We start from the raw sequence: 23,735 nt of genomic DNA, 5'->3' as shown, positions 1-23,735 counted from the left end.
CCTGTATGTTAACAATGGAATTAACAGTCAGTGCTTGAGCATTTACAAATATCACAGTTGTAAAGGTTTTGGGAAGAATTCTGCTTACCTTTAGGGGCTTTTTTGAACAACAGTTTGGTGTCTTAGCCAACACTAATCTCTGCCTGAACTACTCATCTTGCAGGAATTAAAACAGTCAATACTTTGGTGACCTTACAAGACCTCAAGTAGAGATATCCAGAATGGAGAAAGAAATAAACCAAATAAATGACATCAGCTGTGCTTCATCTAACATTTCCTGGTAGCATATAATAATTAACAATTATTAGTGGGCAAATAGAAAGCTAATCCATTCCTTGGAAAGCAAAGCACTGTTATAGCAAACTTCCCAAGTAACCTTAGCTGCCCCCGTGCATTTCAGGCAAGACAAGCTGTTTCAGAGACAGCAAGGGATCAAGTTATACTGGAGCGATATATTACAAGATCAGCACTTTGAACTGCATCCAGAAGTGAATAGGTCATCAAGGCAGCTACTAAGGAACTGGTGAAAATGTTCCTACTAGTTAAACCTATACAGCTGAGAGGCAGCTGGATTCAGTTCAAGCTGAGTTATCTTAAATATGCAGGGATTTTGATACAAATTACCCAATTTCTACAATTTTGATCATATTAAGATTTGGAAAGTTAATAAATAAGCTGGTAAACCATTTTGAAGATAAAAATGCTTCATAAATGACAGAATTACATGATTAGTGACTAAATAAAGTGTAAGTTTCTGTATGTACTTCTGTGTTTCAAATAGGAGAGATAATCCTGCTTTTAGGTTCTTTCCCAGTGCTTAATGTATTCTGCACATAATGGTGTCTTACAGCTGCATAAAAAACACAGTTCTGTTCACCTAAAGCTTTATGAGGACGTTGTAAGAAACTTTATTTCAGTCCCTGTTATTACTAACCCCACTATAAATCTGCAAACCTGTCTGGAGCTACTTCAGAGATGCACTGATGTGATTGACAGTAGAATTTAGTCCCTATCAGATAGTATCCTGGTTGATGCTTAAGCATTTGTGATATCTATTTTGCAATGTTAGGTGAAAACCATATCTTCTCTTTCAACATCTTTGCCATTCTGGAATGGGATTTGAATATTTTTCCTTATATGTGTGTGATTTGAAATACAAAGGATAACATTTTGCTCCAGCTTCTTCCAAATTTCATTTCAGTGCTGCCCTTTGAATCTCCACCTTTTGAATTGTTCTTAATAGTGGTAGGTCTCTGTGCATCCTGGGACAACCTGCAAACTCCACGTTGTTGCCCCCTCTGCTGTTTCTGTCTTCATGGTGGGATAAAATGCACTGATAGTGCCAGAAAAGTGTTTGTGAGTGGTATCAAAGTGGTATACATGAAGAGCATGTTATCTTTGATAATGATCATGCCACCAGTGGCTTCCTCCACAACATGCCAGTTCTTCCATCTGCACCCAAAATTGTGATCGCAGAGCAGTAGATTACCTGCTGTAAGAAAACCAACAGAAAGCACCTCTCCCCAGCCATATGAGAATATGTGGAAGGGAAACGTCTGTAGGAGAAAAAGGGAAAAGATGCAATGGTTCAGAAAGATCCCAGATTCATCAAAGGATTCCTTCCTAGGTTCAAACCATGTACCACCACATGAGCAAACTGAAGCAAGAAGGAAAGCATATGCTGGTGCATATTCTTTTTTCTAAATCTGCGAATGTATTTTGCTATCTAAAGTGAAGTGATTCTATACTGGAAATCATGGAAAGCTCGTGTACCAAGCACTTGTTCCTGAAAAAATGAGCTCAGGAACATGCCTGTTGAAGCTGTGCAGAGTTCTTGGTGTGGAGTGGGAAAGACCATCGCTGGCCTGGTGTGCCCTAGGGAGGAGGCCAGGAAGCCCCAGGTCCACATGGGGATGCTGGCCCAAGAGCCTGCACCACAGAAGTTTGCCAGAAACAGAGAGAAGGAGAAATGGCTACAACCTCTTTAGACCGAGGAAAGCTTAAAGCTCTTAGGTTTCAACAGAGTGGCCAAATGAGTCATTCAGCAAAGGGAACTTTAACAAGGCTATGGAATAATCTTGTATTATTTGATATAAAATTAAGTAGTGAAAATGAACATTGTTTCAGAACAGATAGTTGAAATCTTCTGTTACTGAAAAAAAAATCTTGAAAATTGTTGTTCTAATTTTCTTCTTTTAAAACTTCTACTTGAAAAATTTCCATGATGAATTTCCCAGGGCTAACTATTAACCTGTTTTTCAAAGAGCTCACAGACATTCAAGGAAATTGACATCTTCAGAAACATGGTCTTCCACGTCACATATTTAGTCATGTCTAACAGACAACATTTCAAGTCAGGTGAGTGTATTTAAATGAAATCTTATCATTTTCTCCTACCATACTTGAGTTTTCTATCAAGATGAAACTATATTTTTAACATTTCTCTATTTACCTCATATACTTGATGCAACCAGTCTAATCTAAAAGGATAATCTAACTCATGCCTAAAGATAAGTAAAACAGATATAGCTAAACGTCATACAGCTTCTGGAAAAATGTACTGCTGAAGCAAGAGCAGTTCTAGCTTAGCCCGCAAACAGTAGCAGTGATTATGGTCCCACTTCTTGGGAATCTTTTCTTGGTTTATTTATGTGTGCACTATAAATTTTACTTAAAAAAATGTTTTAAAAGTATGGATTTGAGATTTATTTCAGTCATCTCCTGTGTTTTAAATTTCTTTCCTCACTGTTCAGTTAAAAGCTTGTGTTCTAACAGCCTAGGAATAAATTTGAAGGTGCTTCAAGGTTTTTATCTGAGAAGGAAATTTGTGCTGTAAGAAGTGAAGTGTTTTTCAGCCAGCCCTTTGATAGTTTGATGTGCCATAAATCTTATAGCATGTTAGCTATACATTTAATATACAGTCTAACAGCTATGTTTGATTTTGGTTCTCTAAAGGATTCTGAAGGAATAACAAGAATCCATTTAGACAGGGCAAGAAACTCCAGCCTTTTATTTGCCTCACTTTTTAGAAAGTAAATTGTGTTTGCTAATGAATAACTTCAAGAAGATGAGCAGACTAAGCAGATCTTTCAATTCTCTGACAGAATTTTAGACCTCTTTAGCAAAACTTTCTCACTCCAATAGTCACAGATAAAACCTCAGCCTAAATGGCTTGGGCTTCCAGTTGTTCCCTGATGCAGTGGGTAGTTAAATTCTGGCTGCTGTTCATTCTGTTTGCTTTTAGCTCTTCTCAGTGACATTGGAAGGGTCTGTCATCTGCTTTAAGTAGGTACAACTATGTCATGCAATTATATATTGCACCAAGACAACCCATGGGCTGCATGCAACATTTGTTCCCTTAAGACACTTCAGAGGCAGTTAGCCCAGGAGATGAAATATTATCTCAAGTCACTTAAAATGTAATGATTCTGTTAAATGACATAAAAAGCAAGCATCAGCAGTCTTCCCATCTGTAAGTATACAGATATCCTACTTTCAGAAGCATGCTGTGTAATGACTAACCTCAATGTGCAGCCTTAGTCTGGCTCCAGCTGAATTCAAAGCAAGCTGAATGGAAGTAAGATCAGCCAGAGAGTTTATTTTATGTAAAATATAAACACTTTAACAGGAGAAAAAACTGTTTTCTGATGTTACAACCTTCATAACCAACATGAGAGTTATCTTACAGTTCAACAGATAGTGCAGGGTTTAATTACATGTAAATGATTAAAAAGAGCAGATATTCAACTGTATACATACACTGTATATATTATGCTTTACTAGACACTCAGTATTTTTATAATGTGTCCCTGATTGTATACCTAATAATTTTACTACCTCTTACTTCATTCAAAGACTAGTACAAAATATTGAAGCAGTTTTATTATGATCACATCTTTTTGACAAAGTAGAGCGGGTCCACATATTTACAAATGGATATACATATCCAGAGCCTTAGACAACATTGCCACATTTCCTCCTCTTCCTCTCCTTTCTTCTTCCCCCTGCCCCTGTACTCATTCTCCTACGGCATATGGTGGCTTCACTCCTAAATAGTGAAGGATAAGTTATAGAGCTTCTGCCAGTGCTCTTTAATGAAAATCACTGAAGCCAGAAAGTTGTCTCCAGGAAAAGCTCTTGAATCTGTAACATGGTTGTCCTAATGCTGCTGTTACTGTTAGAACGAGAGTTGAGAGAGGAGTAGAAAACGATATGGTATGTGAGCATAGTCTGTCTTGAGACATTTGCAAATATGAACACCATTGCAAATATGAAGCTGGTGTTTAAGCACAGCCTCATTAAGGAATGCATACCTATTAATGAGGGTTGGGGTAGGGGATGCAAATATTCCTTAATTCTCTGCTGTGGCAGGCAAGATGTTTTGGTGAACTTCAAAGTGCCTTCCCAAAGGGTTTGCTTCTGCACTTTGGAAGCCCTGGTAGAAGGGTTAGGATTACCTAGAGGATAAAGCACACACTTTACCTGGAGTACAAGTTGAGGGTTAAGAAGCTACATGCCAGTCCAGCTCCTCCTACAGACCTCCTGTGCTATCCCAGAAAAATCACTTACCATTTTGTATCATTACATATACTGAAGTTGCCACCTGCAAAAGCCTTCTTCAGAACAGAATCATTAGGCTGTTAAATTGACCACTGTGAATGGCACACAGAAGCTAATTTATTTTACATTGTGTGATGTCCAAGCCCCGATAACCCAACAAAGCAGAATTATTAAAGAATTATAGCAACTCTGAGACCGTGAATAAACGGAGTTATGTGCAGTCTCATATTAAACCATTCAGATAAAGCCAGCAAGAAAATCTCCTAGGGGCTGAAGAATCATTAGTGTGTAAAAAGGTGTGGGCTTAGCCCAGATGGTCCCATCAGGAGGGCACATACCACCTGATAGGTGTTACTTGACCTTGTATGCAAAAGAGTGTGTTAATCTAAATGGTTCTTCTGGACAGGTTCAAGCAATCTCTTTGAAGTAATGCATATTAAATGGAAAGAAATTAAAAGGATGTCAATCAAGGCACACCAAAGCCTATTTAAATATTAAGTGCCATGTTCAATTGTGAAGAAACATCACTACTGCAGAACAGTTGCAACAGGAAAAAAAAAAAAAGGTCTTTTCACTGACCAAAGAGAATACTATCTCTAAAAAACTGAGAATAACCCTTGAACTAACAACACAGAAAGTCAGTTACCTTCTGATATGGATACCACAGACAGTGACATCTGAGAAATGTCCAGTGATTTTGATAGAAGCGGGGATGGCTTTACAACAATATTTATTCTACTTCATTATCTCTATCCTTTATATGAGTCCAAGTGATTGCTCTCCTTGCTTGTATTCATACAATGGCCAAGAATCAATGCAGCTCTTAAGCTTACTCACATTTGTTATTGTACCGGGCACAGACAAAACAGCAAAGGGACCAATACATACGTTATCAAATGATCGACAGATAACCTTATATTTGGTAAAAAGAAGAATTTTTCCTGTGAGAAGTGGAGCTTTTCAAAATTGTAGTCATTGATAACCGTGCAACAGGCAGATAGTTTAGTAGGCAGAGTGTAATAAAGGCTGTCTAATGTGCACGAGCAGTGCAATTCATCAGGAAGATACTGGTATACCAGCTGAGTGGACAGACATGAAGTAAATACTGCATCCTTGTTATGTACGAACAAAGACTTCACAAATTTGGACCCCAACTGGTACTACAAGCCTGCAGGTGGAAAAGGAAATTGTGTTGTAACTAGGGAAGTTGGATCGCAAGTGAAAAGTTGCAAAAGCAAAAGACAAAGGCAAAGTGTGAAGCTGGTAGGAATTTCACAAGCTTGACATTGTTGCTTAAACTGCTTGGGTTGATTACATCTTTAAGAAATCAAAGTACATAAAAATTAAAACAGAAGGCTAATAATATTAGCTACACAGATGCAGTAACTGAGCAACAAGACGAGAAATAAATTAAACATTGATAAAAAAGTACTAAAGTAAAGCAGGTACAAAGACAGAACCTCTTGAATTTCTTATGCATGTTCAGTTATAAAAGATGCTGTTCAAACTTCTCAGCCAGAAGCAACAAAAAAAGACAGAACAAGAAGGGTCTGCTGCTGAGAGGCATCAACTCACTGGCAGCTGCAAGTTGTCAGTTCAGGTCCCAAGTGCCTGAGGTTGTAACACATGGGTGAATGAAATGTAATATCTGAGGATAAAAGAAAGGTGTGGTAGCGCTTCAGAACCCACCATGTAGCATGAATTCCAGTTTCAGCTTAGTTAGGTCTTTAATGTCTTTATTAAATCTAATGCAAAGGAACACCTGTGACTTTTTTTTTCCCCCTTTACTCCAACTGCTAAAGGAACAAGACTTTAAGATATTATCTAGTGATCTGCAGTAACTTTAAATTATTAAAATAGAATCGACAGGAGTAATTGTGGGATTTATTTCAACAAGGTGTTCTGCTTTCACTGATAAGGCTTCTCCATCACTCCCCTCTTCTGCCTCCTTCTGCTCTGTCCCAGAAATAGAAATTACATAAAATCCTGACAGTCTGTTCTGTGAAACATAAAGGTTCAGATCTGAGCTCATCCTCTAAGATAACTGATTCATCAGCACTGCAGTACTTCATTGGGTTTAGTGGAAAAACAGCACAGGACAAAAATATTCTATTCTCTAAGTAAGAACATAGTAATAAGATTTATAAATGGACAACATATCTCATGCAGCAGCATGTGAAACAAGTAATGAACTTCAGATATCCTTAGGCCTAAAACACTCAGAACCCAATACCATAAAACCAGTCATTTTAGGGAAACACAGTATACTGTTAGACATCTGTGCTACAATTTTATTTTCTAGCTGCTAGCTGAAAAGCTTTGATTGTCCTAGAAATTTTTCCATTCTTTCATAAGGGATTGTAAATATATATGTAAGCATAACAGAAAAAGGATTACATTTCATTTAATCAGCTGAAATACTTTACATCATGGGATTGTTCCTGGGAGGATCCCAATCTTGCAAAACTCTTGCAAATGCGCTTAACTTGATGTAGATGAAAAGCTGCGCTGACTGAACTATTCACACAGCTGCGACGGACAGCTTTTGCTGGACTGGAATCTATAGGCTGGAGATGATTTATAGAATTGTAGCTACAGTTTTTTTAGATCAAAAGAAAATGCTCCTTAATTTAGCTGATGTTAGCACAAAGTGAGTAGCAGCATTATATACTTTACAGACTTTCCACCACTTTTTCGAGTTGAGGTCAGGCCACTGATTTTGGACTGGTGTGATGCCACTGCTGTAATCTTTTTGTGGGCTAGCATGAACTGCTTTACGAACTTTTCCAATACTTTGCCATATATTTTCCATCTCTTCTCATTTATAACAGAAAAGTTGGGTATTTTATTTTTTAAAATGTTTTCATACTTTATGAAAAAAAGCTACTCTAGTCATTTTGCTGTCAAATAACATACTGCAATTATATGCATATGTTTTACAACCTAGAGCTCTTTTGGAGTCAGAGAATAACAAAGATTAATATCCTATGCTTTAGTATTTAAATACTACTTCATTTTATTAACATTAAAAAAATCAATTCTCAGATAAGTCAATCCAAATATGAAAAGCATTTCCTAAAGCTGAACTGATTTTAAATTATTTTAATGAAAAATTACTGTTCATACAAACACAAACCCTAAACATTCAAATGATACATTAATGACACATTTTTTGTTGCTTGTTTTAAAACTGAAGAATACTCTAAGAATGTTTGGCAGTAAACTGTGAAGTACAGATGCTCTGACCAGCACTGGTTAATGCAGATCTAGAAAGTGCCTTTATTCACAACCAGGAAACATTCCTGTTTTAAAAGGCAAGTGATTATTATATTTTTTATATGGAAATTCTGAATGCTCATGAATAAATCCATTAAAAAAAAGGATTTGATATTAAACACTTACAGGTTTAGTTTTTCAGTGGAAATATTCATGGGCCTCAGTAAGACCTGAAGTCTCCTGTAAGATGTTTGTCTTCTGTGTTAAAGGTAGAACATTTGCATTCCACCATTGATAAAAGAACTGGAATTGCATACCAGTTATGCTTGCCCTGAGCCTACATAACAACCTTCATGCATGTGAATGATCTCTGTAGACTACTGCAATTATTCACCCAAGTCAGTACTCTAAGGTTACATTCTACGTCTGTTTTCTTGCATCAATATAACAACATGATAAATCTCAAATCATGTTAATGAAAAGTCCAGTTTTGTTTTTCTTTCCGTGTAAGGTGCTACTTTTCCTTGGTTTACAAAACTGCCATCAATAAATCCAACTGATCTTCAACTTATGTTACTCTAGAAGCTAATATTTCATTTTCACCATAATTTAACAAAAGGTATTTCACATTCACAGTAGTTTACAATGAAAATAAGCTTTTCCCTCTCCTACAGAAAACCAAAATACAAGAATTAGCTCTGCTTCAAAAAACATTTCTTGAAATGGAGTTTCTGCCGTAAAATGACAGGCAGGCTTCTAAAAGAAAGTAAGTATCAAAAGCAACATTGTCTAATAAATACAGAAAGAGAGTAAATTAAAATATAATACATAGAAATAAATACTGAGAGATGAGAATATTTCCTTCTAAATACTAGAACCAACTCCCACTCCCCTTGCAGACAACAAGAGGTTTTTGCTGCTGACTTCATTGGGATTGGAATTTGGCTACTGAAGTTCAAGAATTACATAACGGAGCATAAGGGTCAAAACAAGCAAGCCAGTTAGGCAGTGTTACGACTGCCTCAACCTACTATTTATCCCTTCTCAAACCCTGATCATACTTTCTTCTACATTCTTTCTTTGCCAAATTCCAGTATGTGTGTGCAGCAATTTTATTAACCAGTATGTGACTAGTGCAAGCCAAATTCACCCAGTAAAATCACAAACAGCTGCACTAAGCCCTTCGATGTTTTTAAAATCACACACTTTTGACCCCATCTGTTTTTGCAGTGACCCAAATGTTGTCGAACATGGCCAAAACGCTAGCAATGAAAAATACACAAGAATGTGTGTAAACTAAGGGTTGCTATGTAAGGTTCTCCATATTGCTAAAAAATGGACTGCATCTTGAGAAATGCAAATGGGACTCTACAGATATTCAGCAAACTGCAGGACTGAGCCTTGTACTATGTATTGTACCAACAACACATATTTAACTGGACTGTGTAATTTCAGCCCTAATGGATATGTTTTACATGAGCAGTGTTGGTAAGTCTGAAAACTCAATTAAGCAAACAACATATTACATTATTTTAACAGAAAGATAAGCTCAGTTTCTATAAATGCACTTTTTCTCTGTGTAATATGTGTCATCTCTCTCCACTTATCCCAGTTCTCTGCAAGTTCTGAAATCTCACCTCATCTGCACTATCTCATGATAAACACAGTGACTGGATACACAATATTACTTAGTTCCACTGTAATTTAAATCCTTTTATGTGAGTTTTAGGCTTGGGGTTATGCACTTAAAGTTTTTATAATCCAAGGCTTAAATGATTTGGGAAGAATATCTTCTTGCATTGCAAAGTAGCATCTAACAAAATCCCCTATGCAACCACAATTCCAATCATAATGAAACAGATTTTTTTTCTTTACACTTAAAATGTGTAACTACATGTCAGAATGTGTTTAAAGGAATGCTTTGTAAGTCAACACACCCCAAAGCCATTTAGAAGGTTTTAAACAATTTGCCCTAAATGCAATGAACACTTCTATAAAAAAATACTACTCTAGCTTGATTGGGTTTAATAGTTGACATCCAAATCTTATTATCTGTAAATATTAGTCCATATAAATTCCACTAAAATCTGACTGCAATTAACTTTTCTGTCAGACTTAAAAAAACAAACAACTCCCCTCTCCAAAATAAAGTTTCATGTGTCAAAAATGGTTATAGTCAACACCACATAGACTATTTAATAGGAGACAGAATATATTGTTGTTCAACCATACAAGATGTGGTCTGTGTAAAAGTTAGTTCATGGGGGTCGATCACCTTCCTTGCGTGCAGCATTGTTGTGCATCATCATCACAGTTTGCCAAGTCACTCTCTTGACTGATAGAATAAAATATAACCAGACTCAGAATTTTTTGATATGTCAGAGGTCAGACCATAGAATTCTTCAATAGCTTGAGCATCTATTTTCTGCAAAATAAACAAAATTGTTTAATGTATTGTTAGATGAAAGAAACACCAAACTTGGATTAAATGGCTTTATAAATACAAAAAACACATTCAGTTATTTGTTTCAGGGTAACAAATGGCAAGTTCTGTTCGCAATTCAAGCACCGAAAGGGGAATGTAACAGTTTAGGGGATAAACCCTACTGGTCTCACTCATGGAATATTTGTCCCAGAAAACCTAAGTGAATTTGGCTTCTCCCAATAACAGAGAGACTTTTGCAATAGCAAAAAAGCATAAATGTGACCTCATCTTTCTGAAAGGTAACAGAAACCCATCACTTAATCCTTGTACAGGGGATACTTAATCCTTTCATTTGTATTTTTATTTTCCTCAAATGAGTCTTGTCTCACATGAGTCTGGCATCCTTCCTTTAGACCCACGAGTCGTGTCATCAATAGGACTATTCCTTCAGTAGGGTACTACACAAATGGAGCAAGGAAGGTCATGCTTTTGACCCCTGGAGTGTTCACTAATGCTGTAGCTTTAGTTTGGCAGAAGTGTTGATCTCCATCAGCAAGATGGTCTCTACCACTCCAGATAACATTCTCACTTCTAATGTCACAGTGTTTATTTTACTCCATTGGATTTCCTCCTGGGAAACCAAACTCAAGACCTCAGTTTTGCCGAGGTGCCGCAGTAAAGATTTTGCTTAGGAATGAATTGCATTATGTTTAGACAGAATCTGTACTAGCTGCAGGTCAGATTCTGCTGTAATTTACATCCACAAAAATCCAGATTGACTGTAGAATCCAGACTTTCTTGTAACTTCCCAATTGTTGAAAAATTAAGATTCTACACAACACTAACACAGTCCAATTTTGCAGAGTGATATTGCCAAGGATTGCAGAATAGTCCCTGGATCTTTTAGGTTTTAATGAACGAAAATGATTTTATTAGATTAGAAAACATTCCAAACTAAGCCCCTCAAATCTCCTATTAAAAACATTTGATGTTGCACTGAAATAAAACAACCCCCTCTGACATCGGCAAGGTAAGAACTACAAGACTAATCATTTTGTTTCTATTCATACTTCCTAATAGACCTGACTCAAATGCCACATTGCAAACAAACTGTAGCTTTTCAGACTAGTAATCTATACCCAGATCTGGATCAAATTTTTACTCCAAATAGAGAAGAGAGCATAAACATGAAGGCTGTACTCATGACCTTTAGCATACTGACCTCTACAATGTCATCATCAAACAAGAGCCAAAATCCATGACTTTTCACAATAGTAATATAATGACCCCGATTCGGTCCACTAAAAAGCAAAACAAAAAGAAAAACAAAACCCAAAATAATATTAGAAGATATTGTTGGGACCATTTTGGTAAGTCACATGTCCATATGCAAGCAGACTGAATTATAAATAGATTTTCTGAAGATGATAGTAAACCCACCCCTGGTGCTACAGTAGATATGTTCTCCTTTCCCATTTTATTGACTTGTCACAATGTCCTCATCAACAAAAAGCTAAGTGTGTTGCTTTTTATTTGCACTTTGACAATTTGCAACTCAATCTACAGAATATTTAACAGTTAGCTCATGGCAGGCATCAATTATTGCAAATATTTTTAAAACAACATAAATTAAATTTAAGGGAGAAAACAGGTTGGTATCAATTGTGAACATTTAGTTGCAAACACTCTTTGCGAGGAGGGGAGAACAAGCTACATTCCTGGAGTCCCAAAGATTTTTCTGTTTATTTCATTCTTGATGATCCACCACATTTGAGAAGCTTTATTAAAGCTATCTTTTTCATTGTCTTGACAAGATATTCAGGTGATCTGCTATAGGGTCTATACTGACAACCTCATGCCCTCACAGAGTCCTGGCTCCCAAGCTTCCCGAGTGGACTAATGAGGAAGGCAGTAGGTTCTTTTCTACTTCCTTTCTCATGATTTTGAGTCAATCCTGTGACTTTTAGAGGCCTGAGACATGATTTCTTAAACAGATGCAGATTTACTATGAGAGAGGATAGCTAAGAGGTTCAGGCCCATGACACAGGCAAGTCTGTGCAGCAGCACGGTTTACATCCTCCCTGCCACTCTTCCCCAATTTTGTCAGGAATGCCTCTGCTCTTGAAAAATGTCTGGACCTGGCAATAGCTCTAGATATACATGAAAGTAGTTTACCTTCCACAGTGAACAACAACAGCTACCAAGTCATACATCCGATCCAAGTTGACAGCATCACCAGATGTGTTGAAGAGACGCAACTCCAGAGGAAATACTACACGATAAGACAGCTTAGTATACCTGTGTAATTGTTCCATGTACTTGAACCTCTTGAGGTGTAAGGCAAGAATCATTGGCAGCTTTTTTACTCTCATCCTGTAAAACCATCAGAATGTATATGATCAAGACCTGAGCTGTTCAAAGCCATTCTTTCTTCCTTAGCAATTAAAGGCTTGCATTATAAAAGCACTTTGTAAATAACAATAGTCTGTCAGCCTCAGTCTCAAAACTAAGAGGTGTGTGATAGCTTTGCATCTGTCTATAGGTTCTCTGGTCAACACGGAGTGTGCATGTGGGGTGCAAGGCTTCCAGGTATCTAAACACAGAATTTTAAGGAGGAGGTTTATCAAAGGTCAAAATGGACATAGTGAATTATCCTCTTCTTCACTTACCTTTTCTGTGCCTCTTGTTTACTGCAGCAAGTTTCACAGTAATATTTCTGTTCACTACATAACGTCTCTGTGTTACTGAAGTCTCTGTAAATAAATACAATTATCAGTTCTTAAAGGTTCTTTACACTTTTGCCCCAGTGCCACATGTGGATTGATGAACTGGAACCCTAAAGAGACACAAAGGATGAAATCCTGTCTCTGCTGAAGTCCCATTTTCTAAAAAGTCTAAAGCAACTGTATTGAGGTTTGCAAAGCGACTTAAGGTATCTGTCTGCTGTGACAGCCCTATATTAGGAGCTGAAGCCCACTATACAACACAGGGGGAGAGTTAGGTGTCTCAGAATGAGACCTACATCCAGAATCTCTTACATGTCAAAGGTCAGCCTAGACTTCAGCGCAGGGAATCATTCAACCTAATAGACCATCCAATGCCTTTTTTAATTATCTGCAAAGCAGAACGCTTTCAAGAGCACTTCTGTCATCTCCAAATAGCTTACATTTTTTTATGTTCTTCTGGAAGATAAACTTGAATCCTCTTATGCAGAAGAAAAAAATTGAACTCAGTCTACTGCATCCTCTAACCTCTGAACTGTCATGCAAAAGTTATGTGATTATACCTTCTTGCTGTCTATAAAGGAAAGTGTCAGCTAGTATAGCAGTTTTTGTAAATCCTGGTCAAGTAAATAAGCTTAGAGAAGTTTCTGTATTGAGTTTTTGAAGTGAAAGAGGAAGAGGAAGGCCTGCCTTGATAGTGCTGCTCAGTAGACAGAAAAGATTTATCAGGATTCACAGTGCTGATACAGTTTGGAGCAGAATTTTAGGTAGCTAAGGAACTGCAAAAAAAAAAATGACACCCAGTAATTTTTTGGTCATCTCTAGTAGTATGCGGCAGCTGAGCAGGGGTTTTGAGAACTGTAAATGTGGATACAAGCATCTATCTTCCACTTCAGGTACACAGGTTTTCTTGTGACTCTGAGCTTTAAATAGATGCATCTAAGGTACAGAATTCACCTTTTGATCACACCTACTACCTGACAGAGTTCTGAATTCCCAACAAATTCAGACCCAGCAATAAACTCCCCTCTGCCATTGCAGCCCTTGTGCACTGAGACTGAATCCACATGTACATGTACTCTGTACCTTTGCATAAGAGGGCCTTTTAAAAATGTTTCCAGGAAGCTTAACAAGTAAGTGAAATAAAAATTCAAGAAAACTGAGGGACAGATAGTAACTTATGCAGAGCAGCAGTTTCTAACAAGTTCACTAAGCTGTAAAAAACAGTCAGTGCTCAGTCTCCAGTAACTATATATCATAGAACCATAGAATAATTCAGATTAGAAGGGACCTCAGGAGATATACACTTCAGCCTCCTTTTAGGCCTTGCATTCCAATATGATTTCAAATGCACTTTGAAAACCATAGGGAAAGGTAAGTAATGCTTACACAAACAGGTTCAAAGTAGTGACTACAGTGAAGAACTTAAAAGTGTTAATAACAAAAGCCTGCAGTACCAATATTGGTTCAATTATCAGTGACCATGAACAGACAGAGACCAATTTAAAAAATAATACACTCCTTTCCAAGGCAACTCTTCATTTTGCTCTCCTTCTAAAATCAGGCTCACTACTGCAGTGTGGAACGCGTAAGGGCTAAGCACCACTACAATACCCTACAAGAGATTGACCTGAAACTGAGAAGGGGAAAAATAGCACTTTAAAATGCAATAGTTGTTGCTGAGTATGGTTGTGGTATCCACAGCAGGTGTAATCAGAAAAGTCACTGCTTTCTGACTCAGGAAGCATTTAGTACCTCAGATGCTTTCTTTCTCTGTAATTCTCAGCTTGGTGTGAGATGTTAGGCAATCCTTCCTAGGCATTCCAGAATAACTGCTAAGTGCACTGTCAAAGTTGGCAGTAATTTTGGAGCTTGAAAAAGTAATTCATCCAATTGATATTGTTAGCTTAGAGAAGCAATATATTGTCTTAAACCTAGATATCAATTTATTGCAGTCAGTGCCAAGACTCCAGATATTTTAAATCTCTCAGGATAATCATCCATGCAAATTTGAAAATTATTTTGATGTCTGAAGCATTTTTTTAATAGTTAAGAGTGTACTAAGAGCAGAACTGAAACTTCAGAAAAAAGATTTCTCCCTGTAATTTTTGGATGAGACACAGAATAAGAAGCTTACATGGTGAAAAAGTAAGTACACTTTTGAAATCTTTTGCCCTCTAGGGACTCTAGCCCTCATTCTGCAAAGCACATGCTTAACTTTTAATATGTGCATAAGTCCTAATCAACAAAGCACTAGAATAGAAGCTTAGAGATAAGCACACTTAAATCCCTTTGAAGCCAATTCTTATTCTACAGCAATTCTTTCAGGTGACAAGGTGATCAATTATTTTCCCCAAGAGGGGAGTCTTTTTCTTCTCTCACAAATACATACATTGAAAGAGAAAGTGGGTAAAACAAAGTGCATTAATGTACATTTTGCTATTTGAGGAAAAATCCATTGTACTGTCTTTTTCTTCTGCTTAGGAAAAGCTCAAATAAATAATGCTATTCAACTTCTCTTTTCTGTGTCTGCTAGACTAGGAAAATTTAGCAAAGTCAGACAGAAGTATCTGCCAAAGAGATGCATTCATTTACCTTAGACAGTGTGTAATTGATGTGTTCTGCTCCACATCAACAGAAAGGTCAAGAAAATCTTCATCTTTGCTACTCACCTGTAGCAAAAAGTATACATGTAAAACAGAAACTTAGTAAAAAGTCATCATCTAAATGCTGTTGATCTCTGTGTGCAAAAGTTAAGAATGGAACAATTTCTGCAGAAATAAATTACACAAATGTAACTCATTTCAATGCTTTAAAAAAAAAATTCTAGCTCAGTGTGACTATATTCATTCTGTCAGGTCAGAAACCCTACCAATCTAGCTTTCATAGCATTTAACTTCTGATTGTTCCACTTGTCAAAACCCACCAACCATGGCCCTGTGACTGCAGTTTGCTGTTCATTAAATAAACATGCCTTCTCCACACCTTCCTTTTGTAACAGCCAGTTTTCAGCTCCTCTGGGACCTTTATGTTCTTATGCAAGAAGCAGCAAAGTGAAAAATATCTGCTTTTAAATGTAAGGAGTGAATGCTTCATCTCTCCTTCTTTTATAAATTGTCCTAAAGCTCATGTCCTGGGATGAGCTTGAAACTGATTCCTTATGAACACTTCTGCCAGTTTTAAGCTAAGTTCATATTGTACCACAACATAGGAAATTGAGCTTTTTTAAAATATATGATCAGACACACACTATCTTGGGGTGAATGAACAGGAGAATTATCATCCGCTAAATTAGCTGTGACTGACGCAGTACGTATGTTTCCTTGTTATGCAACACAGTTCTGTGTTTATTCAGCCCAGTTCCTTATTTTACTGGAACTTTATTACTCTGCGTATTACATTATAGAAGCACAGTTTATGCCCTGCATAATTATTTCCACTATTAAGGACCAATGAAAATATGTTCCAAGGTAGGCATCTGGTGACAAATGTCATATTCAACCACATATTATGTTTTCTCTTCAGTGAGCAGTCAGAAGGTAGGCTTTGTATTTCTGGTTGGCACAGCTGCATTTCCTCATAGAATATTGTTGCTGGTCAATAATTCTGACCAGGCTAAACAAAAGATTAAAGATAAAAAATGGCAAAGTGATGATATTTTACAAAAACATTTTGATTTTGCCATTGTTTTGATTAGAAGGAATAAGAGGGGAAAACTTCTGACAAAGTGGGTTTTTTTCCATTTTCAGAACAACAGATCTTGATTTTTGCCTTGAAAATGACTTTTCACCTAGTGTGTTTAATTTTGCAGAAGGTGAAGTAATATAAAAAGCCATTCAAACAGATAATTGTTGTAATATTTCAACTGAGCCAAAACATTTTTCTTAAGAATTCTCTTGCAGGGAGAATTATGAAATTAAACCAATTTGTTGCAAACTGGAAAGACAACAATTTTTAAAATCCTACTTGTGTGCCTTACAGGTTACCTCCTTAAAGAACTTCAGTCTTTTATGGCAATGATGAGATTCAAAATCAGAGAAATCTTTGTAATGTCAATTCAGAATAGCTGTAGTTTAACAATTTATAGAGATAGTCAGAAACTCTGAGCTCGGGCTTCTCCAAAATTCAAAGACACTCTGGCCTTTGGTCTTGTTTGGGACCTCCCACCAATCAATATCAAGTATGACTTTTTCAGGGATGGCAGACATAAATAGATCTGGAAAGGTACTGCAAGTAAAGCGAAGATCCATTTGGATCATCTCAAATCATATACAATACTAATGCTTCTTTAGTATCTAATCACATATTTTTGTAGATTAAAGATTGAATTAGGACAAGTTATCAGTTGAATTCCAAAATTTCGTGCTTTCCCCCTTATCTATGAAGATAATTCAAGAAGGCCCTTAAGATCCAGAAAAGCCATCATGTCTTTTTCAGATCACAGAAACTGCAGTGGAATTACTGCACCTTAATTAGGTCATATTCATAACAACCAATTCTGTTTGTAAAACTCAGAGCAACATTAAATGAACACTCCATATTTTGCCACCTGTGCCTGAATTTCCTTAGAATAACTAGAAAACAGATAGGATATCAAAATTCAAATCAAGAGCTTCAGTGCCGGGTTGAATCCATTGTTCTGACTTAGATCCATGTCCCATTGCTGGACCTGAGCCACATTGCTCATGCTTAGAGTTCTCAAATTCTAAGGATATGGAAGTTCTGCACTCCACTGAGCTCATCTTTGCATTACATCAGGGACCCTATAAACACAGTGAATGCAGCCCTCTGAATCCAGGATGAATTTTGATATTATCAAAGATGTGCAGAGGTATAAAGTACATCCAAATAAAATGAACAGCAACTCTTCAAACAAAATCCTCTTTGAGACATGAGTCTTCTCAAAGAGCACAGGAAACCACAAGACTGGCAGCAAACAACTGCAGTATAAACATACAGCTAGAATTCAAAAGATAGAACAACAAAGCTTCATAGAACATTGTGTTTCTACTGCTGCAACCAAAGAACAGAGTAAGTACTATTGGGCGTAGCGTGTATCAAGAAAGAGGTTAAATACTAAGTCTTTGGCGAAGTATAGTGCTTCATCTGAGTATCACGAGGAGGTTAGGAATTTTGTTATTTATTTCAGCAAGCAGAGTATAAAACATTTACTGAAAGGGGAAGATGACCAGGTTGGAGCTAGAATAATACAGACCATACTAAAGGTAACTGGAAAACTGAATTCAAACTTCATTCTTTGTAAGTGGGAATAAGAACTGCTGGGATCTGAATGATTCTTCATGCACTACATATTTAAACTTTAGCAAAGGAACACCTTTTAATCCATTTTACTGTTTCCAAAAGGTTTCAAGAGAAAATAAATACAATAAAAATAGTACAAACTAGAAAAATATACTGAACATAGTATTTCTGCATTCAAAGAAAGTTACAGACAAGCCTTCCTACAGCAGCAGTACTTTGCAATGTTTTTTCCATAAAAGCTTAGTCACTTTGAATTACAAATAGGATATTGTGCAGTTTTGATTTTACCCAAGGACACAACCTGTCTGCAGTACAGTTTGCCTGAGTAAACACTGGATATTAATTTAGAATTAGAATGCATCTGTTTAAAAAAGCTTGTCAACTAAAAAAAATAATTCTACTCTTTCATCTATTTTAACTATGAAAAATAGGGCTTTTATAATTGAAAAAGATTAAAGAAAAAATTTTCAATCTCTCTCTCATGTTTTCACTTCAACAATCTTGTTCTAAATTTGGTCCAATCCCTTTCCTCATGCTGACTATCGCTGTATCTCTCTCCTCCCCACCCAAATCCCCTGAGAAGTCTTATCTTCATGTTGGGCTACAGTGCTATTCTTCATGATTACAACCATCAGAGTATGCTCTTTTAAGCATTTGGTAGGACCTGGGTAGAACTCATCTCACCTAACTTCAGCTTTCTAAAGTTAGGCATCAATCTGCTCTCTTAGGATGCCTTCTCTGAGCGCTTCCTTCCATCTTAATGCAGGTAATCTAAAGTTGTGTTTTCTTTAGAAGTCTTTGGTCTATTAAAAACACACACTACTCTTAGGCCAGATAGGTTTGCTAGCCCAGTTCACAGCACTGCTGCACAAATAATTGCCACAGCACAATGCAAGGACAGTAGCATCATGGAACAAGAACAAGTTGCACAGAGCAGACAGAATACCTGATACTGCTGAAAACTGTATCATGAACCAGCCTAAGACAGATGGAGAGAGCTTCCTGCTGCAGGTCCTTTGCAATCTCCATCGTCAATAGAAGGAGCTGAGATAACCAGTTCAGCCTTGACACCAACCTTTTACACAGCAAAGGTTAGGTGAGGTGAATTCCATTCTTTTTGCAAAGTCAGTTTCACTGTTCTCCCTGAAACACAGGTTTTTCCTGTCTGTGTTGGTCTTTCACATAGCAGCCTAAGAGAGAGAAACTTTTTTTTCTTTTTTTTTCTTTCCATATAGGAGGGTGCGATTGAAAACCACAGAAATTGATACAGGACTTGCAGTCAGATTTGCTAATTAAAACTACTTTTTACTCATGCTTCAAACATAAGAGACTTCAAACTGACAGCATCCTTTTTAAAATATTAGGAAGATAAAAAAACCATATGGTTTGTTAATAACAAACCTGCGGAATGTCAATCACGTTCTTAGGAATGAATTAACACAAATTCATCTTAAATTTTCACTTAGGAGTTATATGACTATCCCTGATTCATGGAATAATGATTCAAATATCTTTTCCTGAAGTTACAGTAATAAGGAAGGGTATTAATTAACTAACAAGGATTTTAACTGTAGAGATATGTATTAGGACAGCAAGACTTGGCATAGGTTAGCCAAGTAATGCTTAGAAAAATGTATTTTTAGAAAAGGATATACTCACTTCAAGAAGTAAAGTCTACAGGAATATCCACAATTCTCAGATGTCTGAAAAGATTCACATATTTATATATATAAAATATATCTACCTATTAATGGGCAAAACCCCAAAAACTCAACTATCGCAATGCTTACGGTTTCACAGTTCAAACATCTAGTTTCGTTAGTCAGTGTTCCCTGAAAAATCTCATGCACCCAGGTGAGTTCTTGTTTATTGTTCTCTTCAGCTTCATTCATGTTGCCATTCTTCAGTTTTCCATTTTGCTTTTCCTGTTTCTTCTCCTCCTGCAAAATGTCTGCGATGGTGTTCAGCAAGTAATTTAAAAACTCATGCGCATCCTGCTGCATGTAGTTGTCAAAGAGATCTGCAAAGAAGAGAATCAAAATTTCTAAAGCTGAGTATATCCTTTCCTTCAAGAAAGCAAACTAAATTCTTTATTCTTTTCCAAATACATGTACTGGGCCTTGCTCATCAAAGTAATTAAAATCATACCAAAGAAAAGCAGTTTGAAGTCATGTTGACTTCACTGAAGCTACTTGGAGGGAAGGCTTCATCTCACCCAACTTTAGCTGTCTAAAAGGTTAGGCTTTTCTTTGGAGATAGTTGTGTAGGCTCCCACTACAGTTGATGAAAAAAGCAAGAGGGTGACTCATCCCAATCAACTATCTGTGCCTAAGATAGGTGTGAGAAATCTAATGACTACAGAGGGAACCTAAATTAATTGCTTAGACTAGATGCCTGTCTTCAGGCAACACTGACTCCCACCCATATATTCCAAGTTACTCGGACGCTTAAGAACATAACTGAGTTTGGACAGTAAGACCCTCGGCTGCGGAAATGGAAGGCACTGAACACTGACATATAATAATAACACCATCTGAAAAAGCTCATTTTCCACACACAAGTCTGATGAGCATAGACTTGTCCTCTTCAACAGGAAATGCTTGCAGAAGGCGTGGAAAAATATCTCAACAGTGAAGTAGAACAGACTCTTTCTCCACGGAAGGCTTAATCTGCCCACCATGTTGAGAAAAAAAAAGAATTTGCATTCTCAATAAATGTGTACTTTTATTCCTCTGCTCCTGAAAAAGCCCATATGTATTTCCTCAGAAAATACTATTGCACAGACTCTTTGGCTTTGCAGTGTCTAGCCTGGACACATAAGCAAGTTAACCCACAGTGAGTCTGGCCCTAATTTAAAAAAGCTGAGAACATAAGATGCAGTCCCTAAAAGTGATTCCCAACAGTGTAGGGGCATTTATCACTAGATGACTCAGGGCTAACTTTGTCACACTTTCAACTGCCTCCTTTGGAATGAACAGTCTGCGCATTTATATGCTGTCACCAGGAAGCAATTTCTTCCAGGTGTTCGACTCATACTTCGTCTCTTCGTTCAAAGCTCCCTTGTTTCTAAGCATACCACCCACATTGACATGAACCCAGGCCAAAATGGCAGCCTTCCTTATTTCAAGGTGTTCCTCACATCCCTTAAAAAGGAATCCTGCAAAATCAGGCATATGCTATTGCTAACTTAATCCTCAAAAAGGGCCCGATGCTTCAAAAAGCTAGACTGTACCATTACTAAGAACAAGAGAACTAGCTGACCTGTAGTACACTGAACACACTTGGCTATCCTTCAGGATGTTTTGGACTACTTATGTCTGTAGCCCTCCTAGGTGACACTGTTTCCACACTGCCAACTGCCCACAATGTCTCTCTCTGTCACACTCTACAAAAAATAATAAAAAAATCGCAGCAGAATGTGCAGATGCCACCCTATTCCCGCTCCTAGCTCACTGCTTAGTGCTGTCTTTCCCACCATGCTGTGAAAACATCATTAAACAAACCACACACCTCAGGGAACTTACCAAATCTGGTATGCTTATTTCAAGCATAATCTTTCATACACAGATACTAAAATGTTAATATCTAAAACCAGATGGTACTAAAAACAATTTACAAATTTAAAGTGAACATCTGATTAATATGACCACTCTGCCCAAAATTTCCTGACCAATCTGTGAATCTAAAAGGATTCTGATTTTGCACTTACCATTCTCTTTTCGTAACCTTGATATGAACTTCTTTGGTGGAATAACTCCAACTTTCTTCTTCTGAGTAGCAATACTGTGGAAAAGATCTGCCAGGCAAGTCAAGAGATTTTCCTTCTTTTTCTGTTGGGCCTTGTATGACAACACATTTTCCCGAAATGGCCGGCAAAAATACAATGCCTGCAGCACGGAGTTACAGTAGCAGGTGTTCCCAAACTGCCATGTAAAAGTGAAAACAGTCTTAATCCCTGTGCATCATAATAAAACTAGCTGCTTCATTCAACTTCTGGCTTCTGTGTCCCTGTCACATACCAGCCATTTTACCATGCAGCTGCTGTAGGAATACATTTCCACACCCTCCCTTGACACTTGGAGAAAAACTAAGGTTCTATAAATTAATTAGGATATAAAGTAAAAGTTTCCATTAGTAAGAAATATATTTATTGGAGTGAGTCTCTCTGAAACTTGTTTCCATAAATTGATATATTCTTGTTGGGCTCCATTTTATTGCTCAATAGCAGAATGACTAATGTTTTCAATGGGAAGAAGTACTATCTCAGTTTAATTTATATGAGAGTAAATAAGTGATTAAATAGTCCTTTCACTCATTCTCTCCTCCGTCATATAAAAAAGCTACTCCCGAGAGAGCCTATGATGCAGATTGTTGTATCTAAATGTGCTCCTCCATTACTTCTTACTAAAAATTAAGAAAAAGACTGTCCCTCACATTTTATGGCTAAAATAGACTTTTAACTTTACTGAAGTGTAAGTTCTAACCACTAACAACATTCATAGAGCAGTAAGCTGTTTTCACTGTAGGGTATGAAGCTATCTTCAAACATCTGATATAGTTTTGCAATTCACTTTGCCTAAAATTGGAACATGAGCAGCACTTTTTCAAACCAAAGACTTAGAGAGGGATTGGGGGGAAAAAAAAAAAAAAAGAAGGAAGCAAAGTTAAAATAACACCAAAACTGTAGTTCTATATATGGTTTGCCTGTTGAAAATGGTACTTACATTGACCAGTCCAAAATAGTGCTCATTGATTGGAAACTGCTCTGGACCAATGTCTTTTTCCAGAGCAGAGGCATTGGTGCCCTAAAAAAAAGAGGGAAGAATCTCGTTAGTGTCCATTTTAAATTAGGATTCTAAAATAAAGTTATGGGCAGCATCAAGACAGAAAGGCATATTTTCCTTTCAGCTACGATTAGCTAAGCTAACCCTGTCTTACTAATGGGCAAGCATGGCATTCATATGAGCCAGCAAAAATATTTGCAGTTCTAGGTAGCGGAGCAGCTGGCCTGACCTAGGCATTCTAGTAATGGTTGACTTGAAGCGAACAGGTCACAACCACAGTGGTTCTCCCCCCAGACACCTCCCCCTTGTTTTTACTTCGTAGGTGAACAGCTGGATCCCATTACTCTCTTGTCTCATAAAGATACTTGTTGATCTTAAGCAAATCCCTTAAACTTATCTTGGATCAACGAGTTTCTAGATGTAAGGCAGGTTTTCTAAGCATTACTGAAACTCTTCTGAACCCCTTCTAATTCGCCAGCAACTTTTAACATAATATGAACTTTGAAACAGCACCCTGTTCTAGTAATGGCATCACAAATGTTAAAAGGAAGCATAACATACTTTCCATTTCACTCTATCGAACATCAAAGAGTGCATAAGTCCAAGCATTGCTACATCTCTCAGTCACTGTGTTGCCACTGTGTGGCATGTTCAGCTGTACCTTAATTCTAACAGCAAAGTTGCTTTCACAGCTCTCTGCAAGTGCAGTCTCTAGTTGTGCACGTGTTACCTTTGCTGTATTAAAATGTCCATTTTAAACAAGTT

The 23,735-nt window shown here is 37.2% G+C and overlaps 1 protein-coding gene and 1 long non-coding RNA gene across 4 annotated transcripts in view; both read right to left on the bottom strand.

Annotated features, from left to right (window-relative positions):
• Nucleotides 1-3,578: 3,578 nt before the first annotated feature.
• LOC136992265 (uncharacterized) lies at nt 3,579-7,571 on the bottom strand. The gene is made up of 2 exons (XR_010884432.1): nt 6,136-7,571; nt 3,579-5,728 (listed from the first exon to the last, which is right to left on the bottom strand). It is a non-coding gene; the product is annotated as an uncharacterized lncRNA (long non-coding RNA).
• Nucleotides 7,572-7,646: 75 nt separating this feature from the next.
• The window catches only part of USP46 (ubiquitin specific peptidase 46), a 30,453-nt gene continuing 14,364 nt past the window's right edge, over nt 7,647-23,735 (bottom strand). For 2 of the 3 annotated variants that reach the window (XM_067298060.1, XM_013949522.2), the window contains exons 2-9: nt 22,911-22,991; nt 21,896-22,109; nt 19,977-20,206; nt 15,520-15,596; nt 12,871-12,954; nt 12,377-12,574; nt 11,424-11,502; nt 7,647-10,201 (exon numbers count right to left, since the gene is read on the bottom strand). In XM_067298060.1, coding sequence (XP_067154161.1) covers nt 10,100-10,201; nt 11,424-11,502; nt 12,377-12,574; nt 12,871-12,954; nt 15,520-15,596; nt 19,977-20,206; nt 21,896-22,109; nt 22,911-22,991 — 1,065 coding nt within the window. In that variant the 3' untranslated portion in view covers nt 7,647-10,099. Of the gene's footprint in view, nt 10,202-11,423; nt 11,503-12,376; nt 12,575-12,870; nt 12,955-15,519; nt 15,597-19,845; nt 19,890-19,976; nt 20,207-21,895; nt 22,110-22,910; nt 22,992-23,735 lie in introns of all 3 variants that reach the window. The other variant, XM_013949523.2, reaches the window with a different exon arrangement.

The sequence above is a fragment of the Apteryx mantelli genome, chromosome 5 (genome assembly GCF_036417845.1).
Source record: "Apteryx mantelli isolate bAptMan1 chromosome 5, bAptMan1.hap1, whole genome shotgun sequence".
Taxonomy (NCBI): Eukaryota; Metazoa; Chordata; class Aves; order Apterygiformes; family Apterygidae; genus Apteryx; species Apteryx mantelli.
Note: the sequence above shows the minus strand (reverse complement) of the source record. Positions and strands in the feature narration are given on the sequence as shown.